At 46.2% G+C, this 27,337-nt stretch overlaps 1 protein-coding gene across 6 annotated transcripts in view; it reads left to right on the top strand.

The window, feature by feature from the left end:
• Nucleotides 1–26,302, top strand: part of Cacna1d (calcium voltage-gated channel subunit alpha1 D) — a 333,084-nt gene extending 306,782 nt beyond the window's left edge. For 5 of the 6 annotated variants that reach the window (XM_090320974.1, XM_090320966.1, XM_090320957.1 and 2 more), the window contains 9 exons: nt 2,031–2,161; nt 15,087–15,200; nt 15,871–16,238; nt 16,908–16,934; nt 17,859–18,008; nt 19,360–19,523; nt 23,095–23,216; nt 24,233–24,553; nt 24,976–26,302. In XM_090320974.1, coding sequence (XP_090177100.1) covers nt 2,031–2,161; nt 15,087–15,200; nt 15,871–16,238; nt 16,908–16,934; nt 17,859–18,008; nt 19,360–19,523; nt 23,095–23,216; nt 24,233–24,553; nt 24,976–25,269 — 1,691 coding nt within the window. In that variant the 3' untranslated portion in view covers nt 25,270–26,302. The remainder of the gene's footprint in view (nt 1–2,030; nt 2,162–15,086; nt 15,201–15,870; nt 16,239–16,907; nt 16,935–17,858; nt 18,009–19,359; nt 19,524–23,094; nt 23,217–24,232; nt 24,554–24,975) is intronic. The other variant, XM_090320995.1, reaches the window with a different exon arrangement.
• Nucleotides 26,303–27,337: the final 1,035 nt, after the last annotated feature.

Below are 27,337 nucleotides of genomic sequence, written 5' to 3'. Positions count from 1 at the left end.
AGCCCAGATGGCCTCCCCATAGTGCTTCCTTCTCTTCTTCCCTTTTCTGTCTTGCAAGTTCTTGTTCTTGAACATACTTTTCCGGGCTCGCTCTCTCACATACCTCAGCATTCCAGTGGAAGCATCCAAGTGGCCCTCGAGTCCTGCCTAAACTCCGCTCTATAGCTGAATGTTGCTGAAGGTTAAGCTCACATTTTCCAGAAACATCCTGGTGTAGAGTGAAGGGTGAGGTATGCTTCAGATAGAACCCGTACTTTTTCTGAGGCTCACAGAGGAGAGTTGAGAGCCTTGTAGTCCTGCCATACTTGGCCTTGAGAGCCAAGGACGCATACAGCATGCCCAGCAGAACATCTCCATGGGTTCCCTATAAACACTTGTCAGGCAGCACCTGGCTCACTTACTGTGTGCAGTCCAGGAGAAGGCGAGGCTCATAATATGAGGAAGACACTAAAGAAGCAGGTGGCCAGTGTGGCCAGTGTGGATGTCTGTAAGAAGGTGGTGGGGGAGGGGGAGATCCTGGACATACTGTCAGGTTCAGCTCACCAGATGACTTAGGTGAATCCCATAACTTCCCATGCAGAGTTCTTCTGGTTCGATAACTAATTGTTTAAATCCAAATGGGCAGAGACTGGAGATCAGAGCCAGGAGTATGCTGTCCCAACCTCAGTGGGCTCTGCTTTTCTTCTTACCTATGCACAGTGCATCATTAGACAGTTTAGGCAAGCCTGAGTCTGATTAGGGCCCGTGTTTTTACATGAAACATTGGTTTAATCCAAGATATTCCTGGTTTAGATATAGAAGGCATGCAATATTTCTCAAGGATAGACTACCGCAAGGCACTGAGTCCTTCCTGACAGTGAGGGCTGGAGAGACACCCAGTGTTGGCCACTAAACAGAGCCCCACTCAGGTTGCATCAGTGAATACTGTGGGTCCCTTTGACCCCTGGCGTGTCAGGCTTTAAGGTCTACTTCAGTAGGTGCTGCTGTCAGTATAAAAATAATACTAAGTCTGCCAGCTTGTAGTCCTGCCATACTCAGCCCTGAAGACACCCCAAGTAGGTTGGGTCCTTTCCACACCTTCTCTCACTCCATCCTTACAGCTCAGACAGACTGAGCTTCTTGCTTTGAACCTGTACCTAACTCTTGCAAGGGAAGGTTGGCCAATAGCCTTAGGATTTATGGCCCACCCAAAGCAGGCTGCCAAGATAGCATTGAGCTGTCCATCTCATAGATCCCAGCATCCTGAAGATGTGGTGGCAGCCCTCTTCACAGGCCTAGGTCCTATGTGCATGTTTAGGTGTGGTTTACCATAAGATAGCCAGAGCCTCTGTTCTGCCTCATGCATCACCTGAAAGCTTGTCAGCAGAGTTCTGATTCCCCAGTAAGCCATGTTGTTTCCAAACAAAACAGAAACAAGCCCAGCTCAACTTGGGGCGAGCTGGAGCAGTCAACAACAATGCTGAAAACCAGCAATTGTGAGTTACAAAGCGAAACATGGTCTCTGGATCTTATTGGCAGAGAATGGGGGAGAAGCGTGTGAAAAATCTGGATCTGCAGTCACTTTTCTGAACCTTCCTCTCCTTCTGAGCTTATGTGTCACCTATCTAGATATCTATCTTCAGACATAGGGATTTGGATGGTTAATTACATTTGGTATTTATGGTAATTACACATGCAAATCTCTATGCACAAGGGTGAAAACCTGACCTGCAAAGCCACTTTGTTTTGTAATTTTTATTTTAAGTGAATAACCAAGATGACATTTCATATCGTTACTAATACACTACTCTATTAAACGTTCATAATTAAATATAATATTTTATGCAACTTTGACCATCAGTCCATGCAACTAACTAATTTTAAGCCTTAACTGCTTTGCAAAGCCTTGCTTTTCGCTAGACTAAAAGCCCCATGTTGTAGGATAAGAAGAGATCGGTGCCTTGTGCACCAGCCCCAGCCAGAAGCAAATGTTTAGGCTTTTGATCCAAATATGCTGATTCGGGAGAGCTGTGTCTGGTCTCTCCGTTTAGATGATGAGGTAACCGTGGGGAAGTTCTATGCCACTTTCCTGATACAGGACTACTTTAGGAAATTCAAGAAACGGAAAGAACAAGGATTGGTGGGAAAGTACCCTGCGAAGAACACCACAATTGCCCTACAGGTGAATTGTCCTCTTGTCTTGTTTCCTTTTTTTACTAACAATGTTACGAGCTTATTTGAAATACTAGAGAGCTGCCTATTCATGGCTGAGCAGTACCACAAGGATTTTATTTAAACTGAGATACTACATACCCTCCCAAATGTGGACTAGCCATTTCTGGGCTACAAGGTAAGTGCTACTCCGGACCCTTTGTCTTCTCCATTGTGCCTTGTACCTGCCACCAGCTGGTCAGAGTGCAGGGGCCTTAGGATGGCCACGAGAGGAAAGGAACAAGTGTTTCCCTCACACCCTGGCCCCCTCCAGTGTTCTCTAGGCAGGCCCCTTGTTCCCACAGCCCTGGCTCAGGCCTCTGCTGCCTACTGAACAGCTTTCCATCTGAACGCAAGTGCTTTGTTTTGTTTCTGTTTGTTTCTTACCCCACTGCTTGTTGGTTTTTGGTCCATTTCAGTAACATCCATCACTTCCTAGTGTGTACTCTGTGTGTGTGTGTGTGTGTGTGTGTGTGTGTGTGTGTGTGGTGTGTCTGTCTCTGTATGCTGTCTCCTGATGGCCACAGTGGCTTGCAGTGAATGTTGTGAGATATGAGATATGTTGTCTTATATCTAGGCCAGGCTCTAGTCCATCTCCCCTCCTCTAGCCTGAGTCTTTGCTGCCTCATCTTCCACACCCCTATAGTATGGATGTGACTTACAGGAACCTCTACTCCAGTCAGGGTCCATACATCTAAGGGCTATAGAATCATGGATCAGCCCAAAGCTCTGAGTTGGAAGCAGGGAGGGAGAGGTGAAAGAAGATACCACAGAGATTTGCAGGAAGAGGCACTAGGAATGGTGGTTTATATCTGGTGATGGAGAAGGCAGATGTTGAGAGCAGGACTGGGCTGTCAGAAACAAAGCCTGTCAGCTCTGTTATCTGGATGTCTTAAGTTCATCATGAATGAGATTTAAAAATTGTCTCCTTCCTTTTTTTTTAAGTTCACACCAAAATTACTTGTACGTCCTCCCTGTTATCACATGTCTTAAATGTGGCTTAATGTAAGTGTTGAGAAGGTTTAATGTGGAGGCATTATATCCAGATGCAAATGTTCTCTGTTCAAAGTAATGGTTACTGTGGATATAAAGGCTTGTCTGTGATCTCATTGCAAGGAATAATGTGAACATGAGTAATGACGAATGGGGAATATGATTCACGATGAACTCTCTGTTTTGTCCAGACAGCCATAAGGGCTGGGGAGAAAAGCATGCTGGTGGGACAGGTGGACACCAGATCCTATTCAAGACAATCTGTGATCTTTCTCCTCTTATCATACATCCTTTTGGTAGCTCAGTGAGGTCGTAGGCTTAGTCAAGTGGCTCATCGCCATCTCAGTGTAGAGGGATGGTCAAAGCTCACTTAACTCCTACTGATCAGGTTTTCAAAAATGACAGCCCTCCTTTTCAATTGCAGCTCACAAGTGAAACACACTGAAAAGATGTGCTTACAGATGTGAACAAATCCTTGGTTCATACTTCCTTGGCTATACTGGCAGCCAGGAGAGGGAAAGTTGAACATGCTTCTAAAAGCTTTTCCCTCAGGTAGCCATCTATCTGCCTAAAAAAAAAAATATTGGCCAGATTTCTCAGTCCCATGGGTACCCTCTGTCTAGAGGGAATTGTTTGCTGTCTCAGGAGCCTAATTGGTAAAATTAAAACTTTACTTTCTGTAGGAGAAATGTGGCTTTTATAGCTTATGTCATGATGCAGTTAGCTTATCTGTGTGTTATGAGGCTTCTGTTTGTGTGGAGGGCATTTTTGGCAATCACTTGGATACAAGATTATTTATACCTTTTCTGAGCCTGTAAAACTTCTCTCTGGGACAGTGAAGCAGCAGCTTCAGTGAGACTGGATAGTCCTTTGATACTGCAAAACCTGCCTAAATAATCCATGACTGAATAACCTCCATATTTCATCTATTGGTTTTATTGAGCCTCAAGCTGAAGATTCAGATGGTGCTAACTGTATACTATAGGTCCTTGGTCTAAAGACCCGTATCTCGTGTTAAAATAACGTTGAGGATTCCATTCTACTGTACTTTTTTTTTTCATTCTATTGTTTACTGAAAGAGTTTAATTTCCTTACTAGAAGTTAAATATTCCTAGTGATGCCAACACATTTTCACATGGTTCCATTGGGAGTTGAGACTAGGCCTTTAATTTACGTTGAGAGCACAGCCTAGAAGATTAAGTTGTGTTCATTATCTTGAGAGATAATTTCTGGAAATACATTTGATTCTGAAGCAAGCATTAAAAACAGAAAAAAAATGTCTCTTGAAGGGTAATTCTAATTACATATTTTGGACTTCTTCTACAATAGAAACAGCTTTCAATGCAATTTGTTACTCCATTTTTAATAAGCATTTTAATAAGGAAGACTTCCTTCCTCCATGATGACATACTATGTGATAGGGTTGCAGTTTAGGAAAAATGGGGTCAGCACAAAATAAACATACTGACCACAACTGGAACAGGAAGCTGCTGTTCAACAGGACATGACCTGTTGAATAGGGAGCCATTTGCTTCTTCTCGTGTCCAGGTGCAACCTGGCTTGCGGGGTGCTGTCTAGTGGAGAGTGGAGTATGGCATCTGGGTATGAGCAGAAGTGAAGACACAGGCATGTGCGTGCGGGACTGCGGAGAGTGCGGTCTGTCTGAATTGCGTTCAGAATGGGCCCCTGGGATCTGTACCCCACAGCAGGGCTCCCAAGAACACACAGATGCGCTGTGGTTTGAACCCTCAGGGCTCTGAAGAGAACCCTGTGTTCATTCTCCTTGTGTTCAGACCAACTGCAGAGTTGCCTTCTCCACCGAGGGGAGTGGCTTGAGGCGCTCTTGCATCCATGTGGAGAGGAGCTCAGCACTGGTGTCCTCTGGCTTCTGTGGTCTGAATGAGTGTGCACTTTCCATCTGCCCATCCACCATCACCATCATTAAAGCCAACCTTCTCTTCAGCACCTCCATGGAGGGAGTCAGAGAGAAGCTTTATCAGGCCTTTTGATTTTTTTCTCACTCATCTTCTACATGCCATATTCCCTTTAGTTTAACTCAGCATTTGCTGTCTATCCATTGTTGCTACATCCTAATTACCTACCAGTTGCCACAAGGAGCAAACAATAAAGGAACACAGCCACGCAGCCACGGAAACACTCAATCCCCTGCTCCCCATAGCTTGTAATGCATGGGGAGTGTCCAGTCCTACAGAAGGGGGATATCTGTGCGGGTTACAGACCCTGACACGCCCACTGCCCTGGTGATAAGGAAAAGTTCTCATAATGAGAAAAGTTTGTTCATTTCAACAACATTCAAGCATTTATTCCATTGTAGTAGCATCTAAGAAAACTAATCCCCCAGCCTTCCCAGGGGAACACACCCCCCCACCACCACCACCATTCTAATGATAAGAAAGCTCTAGACGAAGAGTGATTTGTTAAAACCTCTTTGGAAGTTGGGTTTAAGGAAAAGATTTACTTCTGGCTATGTGGAATTAGGTTGTTAGGCTAAACAGTTTTAAAACTAGTGGCCCAGCTTCCAGATGTGGATACAGGTGCTGTGGGGAGATATGGGCAGTGTACCATCAGCCAATAGCTGTGATCAGCCAATAGCTGACATGGCTTTCTCAGGAAGGCTCAAAACATAAAGACAGTGGGAAATGAGATCTTCCCAGAGATCCCTTCCAGAGTCTAAACAGTATGGAGATTAGTTGTTGGTTTTACATTTTATCTTTTAAAAGCATGATTCCACCTAAAGCCTTAAGAGGGCTCTTTTGACATGTTTTCCCTTTTCAATCTAAGAGGAGAACAAATGCTAAGAGATGAGATTTCACTGGCTGATTCGTTTGTTTCAGATGCTTGAACGGATGCTTTAGAATTCTCTGCCTGAGCTACGGCACCAAACTGGTTAGTCGGAAGGCGTGTGTGGCTAAGGCCTTGAAAGGGCAAACTCTCATGTGGGCTTAACTCTACTGACACAGCATTTCGGGAGAAATGCAGGCAAGAGCAAACCAAGGCCCCTGGGAGACCCCTTCCAGGCACGGCACCCCTCCGGAAGGCGGAAGCAGGGCCGTGGCTCATCTGCAGAGCCATGGCTGCTTGTCACGGATGCTGCTCACGGGGGCTCCTTTTCATGAAAGGGGACTTACGAGCTTTAAATTTTCCCTTCTAAGCAGAGACTCAGAGAAAGGGAAAGAGTGAGAAATGAAATGAACACAACTTCCTGATGCTGGCCAGTCTAAAAAAAAAAAAAAGGAATAAAACGATTAAGCAGACCTGCCTAAGGAGGTCAGCTGACTCCGTTCCAAAGTCCCGCATCCCTAGTTTGCCCGAGCTCCCCAAGACTGGCAGGCCGCTTGGCGCTGGGCTGACAGAGTTCCTTTTCTATGCCAGTACGTCACGACCACCTGACCACCTGCCCTGCTCTCTGCAGTGAGAAGTGGACAGGCCAGGAAGCTCAGACACACCCATTGAAACTAACACACACACCTGCATGCCAAAACCAACCCAGGCAACACCTCAGGTTCCATCTTAACGCGCCCCACGGAAAGTGCCACCACACCTAAACCGCATCTAACATCATCTGTCTTTAATTCGTGCTCAGAGCCAGTCTGGGGATGCCTCTTTGGAAGCAGTATGGTCTAGTTTCAAGGACACTGGGAGTCAAGGAACCTGGGTTCTAGCCCCAACCCCAGCATTTACTTGCTGTGTGACCTTGGGCAAGACACTTAACCTCTCTGTGCCTCAGTTTCCCCATCTGTAAAATGGGGGTAATAATGTCGACCTACCTCACAGGGCTGTTGTGAGGAATAGCTAAGTGATTGTAAAGCACTTTGAACGTATAATTGCTTAATAATTAAGACTACAACAATAATAATATCATATGCCTGTTTACTACCAGAACTTTAAGAAATTCTTGTTTTCATTTGTTCTCTTTACTGTTCCGTACTGTAGTTATCTATTGAGAGAGAGAAAGAGAGAATTCTCCCCTTCTTAAGGAATCTAATACATAGAGATGCACAAAGAGGCCATGGAACAAGGTTACCTTTTCACATAGTTTAAGAGCAGCAAGTTTTTGCTCAAGAAGCTAATTGATAAGAGAGTCCAATTTCAAATTATCTCCAGTTCCAAGTCGTGGTTAAGAATTCTGAACCTCTGATGCTAACTCCAGTAGGCCCTACATGGCCAGAGGGTTTTCAAAATTAATATGCAGACATAACCTTAGTGTAAAGGTCATGGGGGAAATCCTGAAACTCTGAAGTCTCTGAACTGTGTAGAAAAGAAAGGCTTGACTATTTGCAGATTGGAGTGTGCGTGCGTGCGTGTGCGTGTGTAAGTATGTATGTGTACATATACATGGGATTTGAGAATGAGGTGGTGAGGAAGTGGGGAAGAGAGAACCACAACTCTGGAGAACCTCATGCCTGGCTGTAGTTGATGCCCCTCTAAGCATCTTGGGACCACAGAAGCCCCGAAGGCCAGGCAGAGAATAAGAGTAGAAGCCCCAGTGGGCAGCATGCTTCCTTCAAGCCCATCCTAGGCAAGGCTGGCAGATCCCTGCCAGCTTTGAGGTCCTGCTCTTGAGATATCTTTGTGCCTGTGACATTTGTCCCTTGGCTGTAGTGACTTGGTCTTCCCAAACTTTCACAGACCTCCTGGCCTCTCTGTGGCTCTGAACCCCGCTGAGGCTCTGCTCATGTGAGTCTAGGAGCTCACCAGGCAGGTTGTGGGTTCTCCCAGAAGGGTCTGATTCCATAGGCAATTTGCTGTTTCACACAGTCCTGTGGGAGAGTACAGGGACAAATTGAAAGCTGGCCAGCACATTCCAATGTAGCCGGGTGCTTGGAAGATGCAGAAGCCTGCCTGTAACCTGGTACTGACACTGTATCTACAGCTACTGCCCTAGCAACTCCAGTCTCCCACACCCTGCCCAGAAGTAGCAGAGTCCCTCTCAGGGACTGCGTGTGAGCTGACCCACAGTGCCTGGGGTGTATTACAGCATAAAATTCCATTGAATGACCTGGTGTGGTGATATCACTTCAGAGGTGGAGATAGGAGGATTGTAGTCTGGACAAAGTTAGCACAAGATCCTGTCTGGAAAGTAAACTAAAAGCAAAAGAACTCAGGGCATGACTAAAGTAACATAGTTCTTTCCAAGCAAGCACAAGGCAATTCAATCCCCGGTACTACAACAAGGAAAAGGAAAGATAGAACAGAATACATTGAGAATTGTCATTCCCAGAAGGACAGCAAATACTCTTCTTCCTTTCTCTTTTCCCCATCCTGCTATTAGGACAGCGTATGTTTATTCCCATCAGTGTCACCCCTGTGAGAGCCAGCATGAGCAACTTTCTTATCTATATTTGGCAGAAACGCCCACCAGTTCCATTCAGTGAGATTGCCCTGGACACTCTCTCACTCCACATGAAAGCTGGAAAATGGCAGCCTTCTGCTAGGACTTGAGACCTGGTTTTAAAGAAACCCATGAGAATCTTGGGCCTAGCATGCTGAGGAACTGCATCCGTGCTTGATAGTCAAGGGCACTTTCTGAAAGATAACTATCGATGATAAGCACTGCCTGCAGCTTGTACACACAAGAAACTTGGTTTCCAGGCTGCAGACACTGTGATTTCTCCTAAAACACCGGAGACTTTAGATCCTAATGTAGAGGAAGATAGAAAGAATCTGTCAGATTCCTTATTTTGAATCTTCATAGACACAGCAAAGTTGATGCCCAGCACCAGAACCAATGGTGCTAAACTCAGAAGCTTCTGGATAAAAGAAATTAAGCAGTCTAGCTAGCATCCCTCATGGGAAAGCAGAGGTAAAAGTATCTCAAAGAGTATCCAATATTATGGTATGATACAATTAGAAATTAATCGCCAAGCTTCCAGGAGGAAGATTATCTCACCCTGGAGGCCATTGTTGTGGCTCCCAAAGCTCTAAAAAGAAAACAGTAGAATTAATAAAGAAGTTAAAGCAAGTTATGTAATAGTCAAAATCTTATCCCTACTAACTTAACCGGTACCTAATATTTCTCAGTAGCCCGGGTATATTATGGTTCAGGTATAGCTACAGGAAGGACCTTGACAAACAAAACTGCAGTGCTAAGGTAGGTGGATACCTGGGTGAATTTGTTTTCCTTAGAAATCCTTAGACCTGAGAGTGATGGCTATCGAGGATTCTGAGAGGACACATCTTTCTAAAGCATAGTGAGGAAATCCCATGAAGTGCCAGAGGCTAGCTATGATAAGAAAAAAAAGGATCGTGGCAAAGCCCCAGGACAACTGGATGGGGTGGAAAGTCTTAACATCTGAGATCGAGGCTTTGTTGCCTGTTGGAGGAAGATTTGGTTAAAAGTTATCAAACTTTTTGGTCTTAGTACCAAAATTTTTTTTCTTTCAAGAAATTGACCCTTGTCAATATTTATTGTCCTGGAAATTTAAAACTAAGAAAATTTTAAACATAAGATTCTGCAACCACAAAGAGTGGGTTGGTGGTACCATCATAGCATATGGCCTTTGAAACACTTGTGCACTTGTAAGAGAAAGGGTATGAAGTGTTACACAAATCTCCGTCACCTCTGCCTAGGGAAATGTCCTAAAATCCCCCTCAGAGACAGAGGGTGGGGGGAGCCTTTATGGTCATTCGTGCTCAAGAGGTTCCTGTGTGATGGCACTGACCTCACCTCAAACAAGTTTCCTCCTCCTCCAGGCAGGCAGTCACCTCAACACTCAGCCCCAGGTGTCACATTAAGTTCAGGCTGAGGACCATATGACAAGACCTAAATCTCAAAACCCATACTCATCTGAGGGGCTGATGACCTGAATTAGTACATGAGAGAAAGTGTGTCCAGAGTACACAACTTGAGACTAAGGATGCATGCAAGCCAAGGACAAGTGGCAAGGATTACAGAGAACATCTGTCATTTCCATACTGGTAAAGTGAGCAGGAACTGGGCTAAGTTAGTCAGGAGAAGGAAATGTTTATGTTGTTGAGCTTAGATTCCTGCGTTCCTCTGATAGCAAGCCTGTTGTGATAGTCAGAGGTGGAGTTTGGGAGAAGTGAGGTAGAAGAGCATCACAGGAAGAGCAAGTGGCATCTGAGCTCATCCTTCCTTCAGTATCTAGCAGAATGCGAGTATGTTGACAGGCATGTGATGCTGTCAGAGCAGAAGTGACGATGTGTTGCTTCTGATGGACCTATATTGTATATACTACTTTCTTCCTTTTCAGGAAACTAGCAAGAACTTTCTGATTCTGGTGTAAAAACCATCAAGAATCAAGGGAGTGTGGCTGGCATTGTGGCTCAGTGATGTAATACTTGAGTAACCATGCATAAGGTCCCCAGCACCACAACAAAAATAAAAAAGGAAAGCAAAAAGAAAGGTAGAGCTGAAACAGATCTCAAATTCTTTGCAGGGAAAGTCTTGGATGACTTTAGGTGCATTTGTTGTTGTCTTTCGCTTTCAGGGGGTGGCAAATGTGACTTACACTGCCAAGTGCTACTGCTCATAGATGTTACAGGTGACCTTTTAAGGGACAATAGGAATCACTGAGGATGAGTAATGGATGTCGTGACCATGATTCTAACCCTTTAATATGACACGCAGGGACTGTTCACAATGGACACAAAGGCCACACCATGATATTTTTCCCTGGAGGAAAACAGTGACAAAAAAATAAGGGGTGTGCCCATGTATCAGAGGAGGCGGAGGACAGCTTGTAGATGAGCAAGTTTATTCAATAAGAATTTAATCTCCAGCTCTCTCTTCTAAGACAGCTTTTTAAAGAATCATCCTCTCTAATTGAATGTGGACAGAACAGGTTAACCAGGACCTGTCATTGACGAGGTGATTATGTGCAGAGGCAGCCTTGGCTGAGTGGAGCCTGCCTGAGATGGGAAGCAGGCAGTGTCAGGGCAGGGCTCTCTGGGTCGAATCTACAAGTTTGCCAGCTGCGTCCTGAAAATGAATGGCCTCAAGCAGTCCCGACTAGAGACTTGCCTCTCTCTTCTCCACTGCTACAGTGTAGGTCTGGGGCACATTTCGTGTATGTGTGTGTCTGTCTATCTCTGTTTGTATGCGTGTATGGGTGCCAGTGTGTGCACTGTGGTGCTGTGCTATCTGGTGGGTAACTGGTGTGTTTGGTGGAGCTAATTTAGGAAAACAGGCAGTAAGAGCTTTTTAAATCTATTCAGATAAAAGAAGCTAAACCCTGAATGTGGGCAAGGGAAAAGAAAGTAAATGGATGTTAATATTGGATGTCAAAATATTATACTTTTATGCTGTTTCTTCAGAAATGTTTAGAGGGATTTTATAGATCTTTTTTGGTAACTTAACCATTGAGTAGAATAAATATCTATAAAATTCCAATTAAATGGTGTCTAAAATTTAAAGCAGCAGTCTACAGGCAAAGCGCCAACATTTCTTTTTTTAAGAAAAAATATTTATGATAACATCTAGCATTTTAAAATCAACCAGAAACTAGGCTTGATTCTGTTTAATATTTTGTAAGATTGGACATCTTAAAACAAGTCAACAATGTTTATATTTTATAGCAATTCTATGTTTATTCAAAACCATAGTTCTACTGTGATGTTAATGGAATGATTTTATATGGTTTTGTGTTGATTTAAGTGCTAATGACCACATTTCAAATTAAAATAATATTTTGCTGATGGAGGTAGACACAGACATGAAATATGATAGAAGAGATCATTTTACTGACTGTAAAGTGTTTATTTCAAAAAATAATGTTGTTCCAGGGTTATGGAAGAATAATTTTTCCAAGAGTTTACGATAGTTGTCCATACTTTGGGAATTTGGAACTTGTGCCTATGGAATTTTGGAGCAGCCTAAGCTACCTTTTAGCTTGATAAGTGTGCTAGACAAATTTCATTCTCATGTTTTATGAAATGTAATAAATTCAGGGTGCTGTACTTAAGCTTCATTTCAATTCTAGCTGGGAACACTCGTGTTCGTCCCCTGCTCCCAGGTCCCATGTGAAAGAGGAAAGTCAGTCCCTGACTCTTACCAGGTGTACATTGTTCTGTGTGGAATAAGCAAACTAGAATCATGACTTCTCACTCTCTGCTTTCATGTTTGGGAAGAGTTCTGGGTTTTTTTTCTCCTCTTTTGGTGTCTCTTTAATAAATATATTGTCATTATGTGTCCTGGGAAGTGAACATTTGGGCCACCTCTCAACCTTCTCCATGGTTTATGTTGCAAACAATTTCTCTGTCCCCTGTCTATTGCTGTACTCTCTTGTCAACTGAATCCTACTCTTGTGTATCAGTGAAGATGTGCTGGAGACAGTTTTTGTTTTTATTACTCAATTATATGTGTATTTCAGTGAAATGTCAACCCATCAACAGAGGATGATGTTCAAAATTATCCAAATAAATAGTTTTCTATTTCTTTTAATCTGATCTAGTCCCATCAGTTGAATGACAGTAAGATTGCCTGTGGTTAAAACTCATAAGTGTTCTGGTCCCTCCTGCCTTGTAACAGCCGTTAACATTTGCAGTTCCCTTGAGGGGAACATTGTACCCATGTTTATTATTGTAGAAACAGCAGCAAATATCTTGAGCCTTGTCTCTTCTGTTTGCTCCTCAGAATTGCACCAGTTGTTTCCTTTCACTTGACCCAAAGCCAGGCAATGTGATCTTTGCTTATTAGCCTATTATCCCTTGATAACTGCACCTTAGAAAATGGAATGAATGGATTGTAAGCTAGCCAATACTGTTAGATATGGCCTTTCTTCATATGCCTGCAGCTGCTCAAGAGCTTCTGTCAATATAACATTGCCTTCGTGGTATTTCCATAGAGTGGCAGATAGGTCTGCCTCAGAACCAATGATTCCCTAGGCTTGGGAATGCTGGGAATTCTGAAGGAGAGACTATATGTGTGAGTATGCAAGTATATGTGTGTGTGTGTGTGTGTGTGTGTGTGTGTGTGTGTGTGTGTGTGTGTGTGTGTGTGTGTGTGTGTGTGTGTGTGTATCCTGTCTGTTATCAGAGGGGCAGAAGGGCTGAAAACAGCTTCTCAGAACATACCAAGAATTATTCTGGGTTGTACCTGTCTCTCCCCTATAAAACCCCTGCACTCCCAGCTAAGAACCATAAATCTTTACTTCTGGTCCCTCCACCCCTACGGTTCATGAAATGAAAGGACCTGCTGCTCTGTATTCACAGGAGGGGTCAGATCAAACCCAGCTAGGTGTGCTGGGTTTAACACATCCTCTCACAGGCTGGGCACTCTGTGGACAAGGCCATTTTTATAAAGTCCCTTCCTGTATCTCCTTTAGGAGTTAATATCACCATCACTGGCATCTGCACAATAGAGGTGCTGAGCATCTCCCACCAGGGTGGCCCTGCTGGATCTTTCATGGCTTCAGCAACTATCCTTCCTCTTCCCTTCCCTGAACCACTGCCAGGCACCCACCTCATGCAAGTCTTTTGTCTTTGTTACTGCCCTACTGGCTATTGAAAAGGAAGTTGTCTCCTCCCCTGAGGACCTAGACCTCAGCTAGCTCTCCTTTGTAGGCTGCACTGAGGTTAGAACCTAAGCTGCAGAGAGAGCTTTGCCAGCCAGGGTCTTCATTCCTCTACCAGCTTGCAGCAGCTGCCGAACTATAGGCAACTGATGGTAAATGAGGAGATATGGCCTGTACACATGGGACCACAGACCTGAGGCCAGAGAAAACATGCCTCTTTCAGATGCATATCTTAGGAAGAAAGATAAAGCAGCTCCAGGGCCCCTATAGAAACAATTCTTGGCTGGGCTGGGCTCTCACCCTGAGCTTTTTGTTCTCAATGTTTTCACTCTACTATTTTGAGCCATATCTCCACTTCTGGTTTTCTAGTGATTAATTAGAAATAAGAATCTTAGACTTTCCTGCCTGTGATGGCTTTGAACCATATCCTCAGATATCAGCCTCCTGTGTAGCTAGGATTAAGCACCCAGCTGCTGGGTTTTTCTTTTTTCTTTCCCAAATTGATTGTTAAAATGTAATTTTTTCAGTTAGACATCTTACCTTCCCTATGTGCTTACAGATGTTTCCCTAACACAGCTATGAACCATGGAAGAGCCATCCAGGTCCTGTCCTGTGAGATGGACCAGTTGAAGGAAGGCTAGCTATGAGGGCTAGCGCAAAAATCAGAACTTCTATGAAGGCCCAAGAGAGATCCCCCGCCCTGTGCATCGTGCACTGAGCCATTCTCAGCTTGGGGGTGATCTCCAGAAACATGACCCCTCTGTTGGCAAGTACTTGGCCTATGCAGGCTGCAGGCCCGGATACCAAGATGACCCTGGCAGCCCAGGGGTGTGTGTGCTTGTTGATCCCATTTCCCCATGGTCTGAGTATGCAAGAGACTGCTATGTGTGTGTCACTCACTTGTTTCATGCCTTTTCAGTGGAGCCAATGGCCCTGATGAGCAGTTGGTACTTGTTTATCTAGCCCCTGTCCCTAGATGATCTTATTCTGCAAAGGGTCCCTCATAATCTGCCTTTAGAATAGCCAGGCTATGCATCCTGCCAAGCTTGGATATTCAGGAGGTAAATTCTATAAGGGATTCTTTCCAAAGGCCATCATTTACATGAGGTATATTCTGGCTCTGGTAGAACCCAGTACTAGTAACTTGACAGTGTACCTGTACAAAGGGTATTTGTAGAGGAAGTTAGTGGGTTGTGGGTCTTAACGATTTCATTCTAGAACCATTCTAACCTCCTGACCACACCCCATGTCCTCTAGACTGCCTTTAGTTATACTCAGTCTGTTCCTTGATAGCTTTTGGAGAAGGCTACTCCATTCGCTGCTGAGTTGGGCAGGAGCGAAGCCAACCCCCAGACTGGACCCAAAGCCCATGTTATCTAACCTGTTCTGCCATTTTTATTGATCTAGGCGGGATTAAGGACATTGCACGACATTGGGCCAGAAATCCGGCGTGCTATATCCTGTGATTTGCAAGATGATGAGCCAGAAGAAACAAAACGAGACGAAGAAGATGTATTCAAAGTAATTATTCCACACCTTGCCACCCACTGGCCACCTGGAAGTAGTGGGGCAGGACTGTAGTTGGGGCGGTTACAATCCATAGAGGAGTCTAGAGAATGCAGACAAGCCACAGGGTCTAGAAGAGCTTTTACATTGTGCCCTCTCCAGACACCAGCACCTCTTGTGAGAATAGGCCAGTTCCTTCCCTGAGCTGCAATCTGCTCCTGATTTTCAGCGTCTGAGGAGCTTGGCCATAGATATTGGCCAGTGTGGAGGGATAACCTGGGTCCTTCTAACAGCTGCCTGCACTGCCCTCCTTCTCTGGACCAGCTCCATGATCTGCCAGTCAACCCTTGGCTTCAAACCTAGAGTGCATCTATTGCCCCACCTTGGGGTTGCCAATCACCCCAACTGGGCATAAGTCACCTGGACTTAGAGCAAGCGGAAGAGTACACTCGAGTAACAGCAGAGAGTTTGTGCCCCAGCTCAAGAATCAGTAACCTCCCTCATTCCAGAGGGACCAACTTGACACATTCACCTTCCCACTAAGACATTCAGACTACTTTGCAGGGATCCTACGGAGCTTACCTAGAATTTGTTTATTCATGTAGAAAAAAAAATTTACCTAACATGGCTAGACTGCATCAAATACTTGTTAAATTACCTGGTGTTGTCTCCCATTATTTTGCAGAGAAATGGTGCCCTGCTTGGAAACCATGTCAATCATGTTAATAGTGATAGGAGAGATTCCCTTCAGCAGACCAATACCACCCACCGTCCCCTGCATGTCCAAAGGCCTTCAATTCCACCTGCAAGTGATACTGAGAAACCGCTGTTTCCTCCAGCAGGAAATTCGGTGTGTCATAACCATCATAACCATAATTCCATAGGAAAGCAAGTTCCCACCTCCACAAATGCCAATCTCAATAATGCCAATATGTCCAAAGCTGCCCATGGAAAACGGCCCAGCATTGGAAATCTTGAGCATGTGTCTGAAAATGGGCATCATTCCTCCCATAAGCATGACCGGGAGTCTCAAAGAAGGTCCAGTATTAAAAGGTAACCTTTAAAATGTGTTCATGCTGGTAATGTAGTGTCTGCCTATGTTACATCTGTCCTGGGGAGTAAGGCAAGTCTCTCTCTCCGGGTGCCTGGCTCGTGAAGCAGATTTCCTGTAGACATTTGCACTACAGTCTTTGAGTCTACTGAGATCACCTGCCATCTAATACCTTTGTTGCATGGAGGGTCTCTTAAAGCACCAGCTACAAAATCCACCCTTCTCAGTTGTTCCAACATATTGTGGGGCCAGGAGTTAGTGAATGACTTTGTAAAGGAATAGAAAGCAAGTATTTGAGGCTCTGAGAACCACATAGTACCTCTTACATCCACTCGACCCTGCCATTGCAGGGCAAAAGTAACTAGAAACTGTATTTAAGTAAACAGGCCCTCATGTGTTGTCCCTATAAAGCTGTAAACACAGATGATGAAACCTGAACTTCGTGTATTCATTCACCTAAGATGAAATTATTTTCTTCTTTGGGTGATTTTTTTTCGGTCCTTACTAAATATAAAAACTGTCCAGACTACACAGGTCATACAAAAACAGGTAGCAGCCCACGTGTAGCTGGTCCCACTCAAATAGGTAACCTGTTATCTGCACTTAGAATGCTGTTGAAACAATCTTTGACTTGTATGTTCTCCTTCCCATCTTATGCCTTTCCTGGATAGAACCCGCTACTATGAAACTTACATTAGGTATGTGATGATTGCCTCTGTTTTTTTGTGCTGTCCTGTTACCAGTTTGCCTTGCTTGCTGAGCAAGAAAACCATTTCCTGGATCCAAGTAGCTTGATAGGTTTTCATACTTCAGGGCTGTGCCTCAGGGATCAGAGGTCATTGCTTCTAACAAAAGAGCCCTACTGATCCTTGGCTTTGTAGACGCTGTTGCCATCCAAGGACTGGTAGGCACGTACCAGGCCTGCCCTGGATAGCCTGGCCTGCGGTGCTGAGCAACTAAGGCTGCTTTGGAAGGTTCATTCCAACATGTGTATAGTGTATTCCACTTCAAATGTGCTACCCTAGGTTGAATTGTAGGCGAAAAATGATTATTTTTATTGAAAACAGGGATGAATAAATCTTTTGGTTTTATTACTTCTAATAAGGTCAGGAGCCCCTGAAGTACGCTAAGGAAGCAGACCCCTCCTTTGGAAAGAAAGTTGGTTCATGTCACTGAGCCTGATGGCTCTCCTGAAGCCTAAGTCTATGGGTTTGTTTCTGGGAGAGGATGTTCCAGACCTGGGACAAGATAGCTTTTGGCCTCCAGGAGACACTTTCCATGAGTACCTCCTGCCATGTGGCATCCATAGCTCCTTAGCCAGCAGGTCTGATAAGGTGCCATCTTCTGGAAGGAACTCTGTCTCTGCGGTCACCTTGGATAGAGCTGAGGCAAAAGTGTGATTGGTTGGTGAGATCAGAGTCTTTTCCCAAGATTTCTAACCACTGTGTGTAGTGCTCCAAGCATTGCTCAGGATACTTAACTGAGACACCTCGCCCCTAGCATTATTGCCTGGGCCTGTGTAAGTCTCAGAACATGTTAGGAGAGGTAGCAGCTCCTTGGAGGGTTATGCGTTGTATGTTGCCCCTGCCCCACAGGAGCTCAGTTCTATCTCTCAACCACAGGTCTGACTCAGGAGATGAACAGCTCCCAACGATCTGCAGAGAGGACCCCGAGATACATGGCTACTTCCGGGACCCCCGTTGCTTAGGGGAACAGGAGTATTTCAGTAGTGAGGAGTACTATGAAGAGGACAGCTCTCCCACCTGGAGCAGGTGAGGCGCTCAAGAGCCCAAGCCTCCTCTCAATCTCTCAGGGAGCCAGGGTTTCCCCTGAAAAGCAAATCAGGAGCACAAGCTCCAGGCCAGAGGCAGTGGGGACCACAGAAGGAATGGAGGCTGTGTTCTCACATCAGCTGCCTTATTAAGTGCCTCTGAGGCCTTTCAGTAAGAGTTCAGAGAGTACAGTGTGTCATGGGGCTTAAACTCATGGCCTGGGCACTGTCCCTGAGCAGTTTTATTCAAGGCTAGCCCTCTACCACTTTGAGTCACAGCTCCGCTTCCAGTTTTCTGGTGGTTAATTGGAGATGAGTTTCATAGACTTTCCTGCCCAGGCTGGCTTTGAACCAGATCCTCAGATCTCAGCCTCCTGAATAGCTAGGATGACAGTCATGAGCTAGCAGCCTATCTTCCCAGACATGAGGTAGTTTTGGTGGTGGTTGTTTAAATTAGTGAGATACAACCTGATGCTGTATTTGCATAAAGGCCCAGTCAGCCTATAGTTCAGCCGGGTCTCCATACACAGGCCCTGCTCCCCACTCCCATCAAGGTACTTGCGCTGTGAGAGTGAGAGGCAAGAGGTCAACTAAACCCGTGGCTCACCGCCTCCCATGACCTGGGGCCCCTGAATCTCCCAAGCGGCCCCCATTGGCCCCCAGGAATGAACTAAACTCATTTCCACCTAATTGGTTCTTCCCTCTGCTTCCCTCAAACACGTGAATTTTACAACTATTGATTCTGATCCAAATGGATCCTGTGTTCTCCAGGGGCTGGCTGGTCCACTGCTTAGGAGCCCTTTGCTATCCCCGTGGGACACATTCTACTCTCACCAAGGACTTAGCTTTTCATTTCCTTTCTAGAATTGAAATGTACCCCTCACCAAAAATAAAAACAAAAACCCACCCAGGGGACCCCACTGCCTGTTCCTCACTAGCCTAGCTCCCTTCTGCTTTCAGCCTGCATTGAGTATGTATGATTGTGCTATTTCCCATATTCTTTGGGGGAGGAACTGTGTCCTTTGAGCAGCCTGGCGGAGGGCAGGCTTTTAGGCAAGTCTTCAGAGATGACATTCAAGCTGAAAGGCTTCATCTACCAGTGATCACACCTGCCCTGGGCTTGAAGCTGGCCCAGGAACAGAAATGGCCAGCACATCACTCATCATTGGCCTCCATCCCTGAGATTTCTTGTGCTCTGCACCTGGAATCTTCCATGAAATACAACTGTCTTGTTCTCCATTAATCCTACTTAAATGCATCGGGCGTTGGGGTTGAGGACTTCCTGGGAGTCTGCAACCTTGTTACCCACAATCTCACATGTACCTTCTCTTTTGGCCCTTTCTGACCACCAGGCAAAACTACAGCTACTACAACAGGTACCAAGGTAGCACGATGGACTTTGAGAGGCCTCGTGGCTACCATCACCCCCAAGGCTTCTTGGATGACGATGACTTTCCCGTTGGCTATGACTCGCGGAGATCTCCAAGGCGACGCCTACTACCTCCCACCCCAACATGTAAGGCTAGATTTCTTGTTTGGGGTGAAGCCTTCCAGATAGCACAGTGCCAGTCTCCCCATCCAGACGCATATGTGGATTGATTTGTCATGCCATGTTAAATCCTTCGAGACCACTCCCCTTGGAGGACAGTGCAAGGACTTCCTGTCCCTGACATTCAAGTGCTCTGTCATGGAGTAAAGACCACCTTGGCACTGTTATCGTGGCCCTAAAATTGCATACATCCAGCTGAGAAGGGGCTTTTTGTGTGTATGGTATTTACCTTTGAGTATGTCCTGAAAGATAAGACATAGTGTAACTTTTGTTGAGCACAGCTCTGCCCCATTCCATGTGGAAGAAACCAAGCCTCTGAGAGGAGAAGGATGAACTCATGTCCAGGCCAGACTTGCCCTCAGGCTTGACTTACAACCCCTGCCTCAGGAGCTCTTGGGAAATCTTATCCTCCCCCTTTCTTTTGCCCCCTCCCCCCCACAGGGCTTATCCTTCCATCCTGCCTTCCACCCTCTCTCCTCTTTGCCTTAGGTCTTTCAGGATCGGGAGCTTACAGGGCAGGTTTTGGCCCCGGAGGGTACTTCTAGGATAGGCAGTCTCCTCGTAGGACCAGAGAGTCTTTCCTGTTTGGGTCTCCTACATCAGTGTTGTGACTGGCTCTAGCAGGCCCTGGTCATTCTAAGCAAGGAACTCGGGGTAGGGAGAGAAGTGCAGCTGTGGTTCCTGCCAGTTCCTCCTGGCTGGACAGGTTAATTCTGCACATGTGGACATTTGGTGATGATTAAAGAGCATCCATGTCTGCCGTCTCTAGATAATGAAGCTTAATTTTGAGTAAGACTCTTAATATACAACCCAAAACCAAGATACAGTGGCTCCTGAATCTGCCTGCCACCCACACAATAAAAAGTGCCTGGGGCCCTGTGCCTTACTCCAGCTCATTACTCATTACCCAGACCCATTTCCATAGTTAATATTTAACGCTACTGAATGGCACCATCCCATTCCCCATAAATATTAGATGAAGGATTTTCAGATTGTGACCAGGGAGGCCCTCTGTCTTTGTGATTCGCCCCCCTCCCCACCTTCCTCTGCCACTACCCCCAACCCAGCCAGTACCAGATTCTGGCTGAGTAGAAATGGTTTACCTGCTTTATCTGGAAGGGGATTAGCTTTGCCGTGAGGCAGCTCCCTGCATGTGCAAGGAGAATATTATTTTACTGTGGCCTAAATGTCTTTAGCTACAGTGAGACAGCTGCATAACTGCATCGTCCAGAGATCGTTGTGAAGAGATCACCAGATAAGGATTCTTGGAGACTGTTCAAGACACACACACACACACACGCGCGCGCGTGCACACACACACACACACACGCATTGTGCTTGTAGAAGACAATGTTGTTTCTTGGCTCTGAACCCCTGGCTGGCCCCCAGATCTTAGTTCCCAAACATGGTACTGGCAAGGCAAATATGTCCTCTGTAGCAGGCTGGGTGGCACACCTGAGGAGGTATTCTGAAAAGGGCAGCTGTCTGTTTCACACAGGCATCTCAGGTGAGAGGTCCTAGGACATTCCCATTGAATGCTGGGCCTGGCCAGCCAAGATCACGGCCTGAATCCTTATCCACAGCCTCATGTGCAGCTTCGGGGAAGCCTATTGAGTTTTTCTGGGGCTAAAAAGTACACTGTGAGCTTAGAGAACAAGGAAGGAAAAGTTAATGTAGCTGCTCCCTTGTAAGGGGCAAATAGGATGCACTGAAGCTGAGCCTGCTAAGGGTAAAAAGGAGCTTGTGGGGCTGGGAGGAGGAGAAGCCTCCGGTTTTGACAAGGGGCCTCAAGAGGCCCAGACTGCTGTCCTGGGCCTGGTGCCTTGTGAATCTGATCGTTGTGGATTCTCTTGTGGTTCTTCAGCTGTGAGGATGGCTATTCCCATCCTACCATCAGCCGCTGGTATGTGCTATGTGCTTACAGCTGCTTCCTGCTTCTTCAGTGCTAGGAGGCTTGGTGCAAGAAAAGAAAAAGAGCAGAAAGGAAAACTCAACAGTACAACAGGTTTTATTTGGGAAGGAAACAGGAGAAGGGCCTCCAAGTCTCCTACAGCCCAGCTGGAAAGGAAGTGGTGTTATCTCCCTTCCAACTAGGGTCTCTTTTGATTAGGCAGAAAAAGTGAAGTCAGGCAGGACAGGTGGAAGTGAGATAAGAGAGCAGAGGGTTTCAGGTTTTCAACAGCATCTGTATCTTCCAGGGGCATCGGCACTAGACATGGCCCTAGTGTCAGGCTCTCGTCTAAGACCATCAGGTGCATTTGATTGGGGAGAGGGGAAATGATTCAGTGGGGTCAGCAGCAAGGACAGTTCTAAGATACGGCTGTCGAGGGGAACAGTGAGTGCTTTCGGTTTAAGTTATTTTCTATCACTTGGTCTTTCCCAATAGAAGAGTTTACTTATTGCCTAGTTGAGCTGGTGAGGACAAGAAGAATCCTTCCCTTTAAAACATAAGCACAGAGCATAAGGCAAAACTGATATAGTCAGGAAATGTCAGATTGTAGAGCGACTCTTCCTTGTTCCCTTGTTCCTGTGGATTCAAGACTCAGGATCAGTTGTTCTCTAGGTTGTCTGAAAACAGCAAACGAATTCATTCCCATTTTTAAAAAAATCAGTGGGGGAAGTGGTGCTGTGGCACTAATCTTGAGCTGAAGAGCTCAGGGACAGCACCCAGGCCCAGAGTACAAGTCCCAAAACCAACCAAAAAAAAAAAAATCAGAGCCTGGCGCGGTGGCTCATGCCTGTAATCCTGCCTACTCAGGAGGGTAAGGTCTGAGGATCACAGTTCAAAACCAGCCCGGGTACTAAACATTCTGAGATTCTTATCTCTAATTAACCACTAGAAAACCAGAAGTGGTGCTGCGGCTCGGGTAGGGTGATAGCTTTGAGCTGAAGAGCTCAGGGATAGCACCTAGGCCCAGAGTTCAAGCTCCACAACTGACCAAAGAAAGAAAGAAAAGAAAAAAATTAGAGGGGCACCAGTGACTCATCAGATACTTCAGAGGCTGAGATTAGGAGGACAGTGGTTCAAAGCCAGTCTAGGCATCTATAAAACCCTTTTCAACCAAGAGCTGGGTAGTGTCATACCTCTGTCACCCAGCTATGTGTCATGCTGAGATCAGTTCCAGGCCAGCCTCAACAGAAGTCTAGAAGACTTCTACTTAGTCTCGAGACTAAGTAGAGTGCCACATGCTTGTCATCCTAGTTAACAGGAAGTGAAATTAAAATCCAGGTACATGCCTAGGCAGGAATCAAGACCATATCTTAAAAACAATGCAAAAAAAGGCCCGGAGGCATGGCTCAATGGTAGAGCACCTGCCGAAGCAAGCACAAGGCTCGGCGTACAGACAAGTAGTAGTGTCAAAACAAAAAACCCTTCAGGTGAGATGCTTCCTTCCCTTCTTTCCCCACCCCTCACTCTCTCAGGGTCAAGGGTCCTCACTGTGTAATTCCTTGTGTAATTCCATCTTTTGAACATACTAATTCCCAAGATGGTGCCAGGGGGCTTGTTCACCATGCACGGTGTGCTTTCACTTCTCAGCCCATCGGAGATCCTCCTTCAACTTCGAGTGCCTGCGCAGACAGAGCAGCCAGGAGGAGGTCCCGCTGTCACCTGTGCTCCCCCACCATGCCGCCCTGCCTCTGCACCTGATGCAGCAGCAGGTAAGCTGCCAGGCTCTGCCTGTGCCCCGCAAGGCATATGCCCTACCCCTCAGAGGGGGTATCCAGAAGGAAGGAGAGAACTTTCACCTCCTGTTTGGTTCAAGCCTCCAAACAACCCTCGTAATTATATCTTCCGGCGCTCATTTCTCAGGAGCTCCACGGAGGCGGGGAGTGGCCAGCTTCTCAACCCCTTTCTCCCCAGAGTTGAAGACAGGTTCTGATATGACTCACATACCAGGGAAATGGAACCCTGTGCCAGATTCCTAACAATTGCTGCTATTCCCTATTTCTTCTGGGAATGAAAAGTCGCTCCTCCATCACACTGCTCTCAGGCTCTGTGGATGGACTTCGTGGTCCCAAGAATGAGTGAGCCAGCTGGACGCAGGTGGCTCTCACTTGTAATCCGAGCTCCTTAGGAGGCTGAGATCTGAGGACTGACTCTGGCTAGAAGTTGTATGTCATCATGGTGATCACTTTCTCTCTGGCTGTAGATTTGAGCTGTGGGCACAAACAGGCCTCAGCACCCATCTCTGCAGAATGGGCATTCTGAGGCAGATCTGCCATAGGAGAAGAGTGGGAAGCTGGACTCACATCCAGTGTTTTAAGAAAGAATTCTTGAATACAGGATATCCCACACTTAAGTGAGGATACCCGGCTGTTTTCCTGCATGTGCTGGAATCCTCAGTTTCCCCAGAACAGTTTCCCAAGGAAGCCCAGAGTCCCCTTGGTGGTATGCTTAGTTTCCTGGTCCTCCATTCTTCTGAAACAGGTGCATGATTTAGTCAGTGGGAACACCCTGCACACAGTTCTAGGAAATGTGTTTTGGCTTTCGGGATAAGGAAGACCTAGACTATTGGGAAACTAGAGCTGCCCTGTCTGCTCACTGAGGTCTGCACCCTTTTAAACCAGTGCCATGGCGCTGCTCTTGAGTAGCAGCCCGTATTTGGTCTATTCAAGAGGCCTGAGGCCCAGACCTCTGAGGACTGCATCCCGCCCATTCTTGCCTCTCTCCTTAGATCATGGCAGTTGCAGGCCTTGATTCCAGTAAAGCCCAGAAGTACTCGCCAAGCCACTCAACCCGGTCATGGGTCACCCCTCCAGCGACCCCTCCATACCAGGACTGGACCCCGTGCTACACACCCTTGATTCAGGTGGATAGGTCAGAATCACTGGACCAGGTCAACGGCAGCCTGCCATCCCTGCACCGCAGCTCCTGGTACACAGATGAGCCAGACATCTCCTATCGGACTTTCACTCCAGCCAGCCTGACTGTCCCCAGCAGCTTCCGAAACAAAAACAGTGACAAGCAGAGGAGCGCAGACAGCTTGGTGGAGGCAGTGAGTATGGCTCTCATGCACACTGACATCCCAGGGGCAGCATGGTGGAGCAGAGGAAGGCAACCACATTCAGAAAACACAGCGGTGACGTGGGTGAGCCCTGGAGCCCAGGCTACCTCAGGTTGATGCTTCTTAACAGCAGAAGTAGTCAAAGACCACCTAGTCTAAATGACGTGTACTGGTATTGTGTGCTCAGTACCTGGCATTACCTATGTGTGCCACAGTTCCCTGGTAGTTTTCATTCCTGCTGGACCACCATGCCATTTTTCAAAGCTGAAGCCCTTTACAGTCCATGTCATGACTGAGGCCTAGTAGTACAGTTGGGCTGAGTCCCTAAAGCACATGGCAGTGAGTGCTTAAGTCCTCCTACACCTGCCCCAAGCCTTCTATTGCTCATGTCATTCATTCTCTGTCCTGTGCAGGTCCTGATATCAGAAGGCTTGGGACGCTATGCAAGGGACCCAAAATTTGTGTCAGCCACAAAGCACGAAATTGCCGACGCCTGTGACCTAACCATCGATGAGATGGAGAGTGCTGCCAGCACGTTGCTCAACGGCAGTGCGTGTCCCCGAGCCAACGGAGATGTGGGCCCTGGAGCTCATGGGCAGGACTATGAGCTCCAGGACTTTGGCCCAGGCTACAGTGATGAGGAGCCAGACCCCAGGCAAGAAGAGGAGGACCTGGCAGATGAAATGATCTGCATCACTACCTTGTAGCCTCAGAGGGAGGGCCAGGGAAAAGTGCCTCGTGGTCAGGAACAGTTTAGGCACCAGTTGGGAGGCGATACTCAATTAGATTCCTGTACAAGGGAGGTCATGCCTCCAGGAAGCCATAAACCTGGTCGGAACAGGTTCCCGGGGTCCAAGCAGAGCACACAGACTGTGTGCTCGGGCCCCAGCTGCAGGAGACAGCAGGCCCGGCCACCTCCAGAGGATGGGTAAGGAAGGGCAGCTCCGCCCCGCCTGAAGGTCTGGATGGACTTCCGAGGAGTCCACTTCCATGTCTCCCTACACCCAGGGCAACCTGTCAGCACAGTGGGGAAGATGAAAAGGTGATGACGATTCCCGTGCCTGTCATTACCTCAGCCGTCAGTGCAGCATATCAGACGCCCACCAGACCCAGCAGACCTGTTTTTAAACTCCTTCCCCTGAAACACTGCTTCCTGGTTCCTGTCCAGCTATTCTGAAACACAGTGTGCAGCGGAGCCCAGCTACCAGTGGTCATCTCGAGAGGGGAGCAGGACCGGACAGACAAGGTTTTCTGTGGCGGGATGCCAGTTTACACAAGAGAACATCAACCTGATGGTCAGTTCTGACTGTCATGCTAAGGGCAGCTGTAAACTGGAATGATAATGCACTCGCAACCAGGTAAACTTAGATAACGCTAGTTTGTTTAACATATAGATTTATTGTACATGACTTGTAATATACTACACTTTGTATTTGTAAAGAGATGGTCTATATTTTGTAATTATCGTACCGTATTTGAACTGCAGCAATATCCATGGGTCCTAACAATTGTAGTTTCCCACCCAAATCTAGAAACAATTAGTATTTTTACTTGGGTTATACAGAAGTAGAAAAAATAGAACTAATTCTTTAGTGAACATTCTTGGGGGGGGCAAAATTTTGAGTTTGATGTAACTTGACACTATGGAAATTTTTCTAAAGTATTTTGAGTCACTATAAACCTATCTTTACATAAGATATAAGATGGCTATTTTCAATTGGGCATAAGTTCTGATTTTTTTTTTAAAATATTGTACCTTCTGTCCACTGTGGGTTGCAGTTGTTCTGGGTTTCCTTTTACTTTAAAAGCTACAGATTTATGTGCATCTGCCTACTCTCCATCCCACATATTGGTTGGGTTTTCTTGGTTGTCCACACAGGCTGTTTCTGCATCCCTGTGTGAAAATAATCTCCTAGGTAAATGAAGTATGTCCACCGGGGACTGGTGGTGCTGCTGGGTGTGTTGAAAGAGGGGTGGAGGGAGCACACGGTGACCCTCTGGGGTCGAGTGCCATGGTCTGTCCACATTGTCCTGCTGCCTTTTCCTAAAAGTTGTTGTGCTATGTTTCCTGTGATAGCAGTCACATGCAATTGAACGAGGGCTGAAGTTTTCAGGAGAGTGCAGTCACTCCACCTGTCATGCTTCCCTCTTAGGGAACCATTAAGACTGTCAAGGCTTCCTTTCCTGTGAACAGAATCATGCTGATATCAAGTTACCAGGCAGGGATTCCCTGCAATGAAAAAAAGACAGGCAATGATTTGGGTTCAAAAAAAATTTTTTTTTACTGCATAGACAACCTGTCGAATTTTTTTTTTGTAAATAATACTTTGTTATGAAGACCTCACAGACCTCTTCGTAAGACATTCTTACTCCAGATCCAGGCAAAAACACTTCAAGGTTTGTAAATGACTATTTCCTGACATGAAGCCTTTTTTTAAAAAAATTAAAATGTTCTTCAGAATAAAAGTGTGTAATAATTTCATTGTATTCAGGAACTCTCCTGGCAGAGCTGGCTTTGCCAGTGAGAGCTTCCAAGGGGCAGGTGTTCTCCAGCAGCTCTGTAGTCAGGTAGCTTTTTTGTTCTTCATCTCCTTCAAGGTAACTTAATTCAGCTGCAGAGAGCACTGCTTCTAAAGGGCTAATCCACCATCAACATTACCTTGGACTGTGTGGCTTTATCATCATCAGGCCAAACCCACCATCCCCACACTGTGTGTTCTGGGATTGGCACTGATCATTCCTGATTCACTGGTGGGTTTATAGGCTTTGCCACTT

The sequence above is a fragment of the Megascapheus bottae genome, chromosome 2 (assembly GCF_031878675.1).
Source record: "Megascapheus bottae isolate mThoBot1 chromosome 2, mThoBot2.hap1, whole genome shotgun sequence".
NCBI lineage: Eukaryota > Metazoa > Chordata > Mammalia > Rodentia > Geomyidae > Megascapheus > Megascapheus bottae.
Note: the sequence above shows the minus strand (reverse complement) of the source record. Positions and strands in the feature narration are given on the sequence as shown.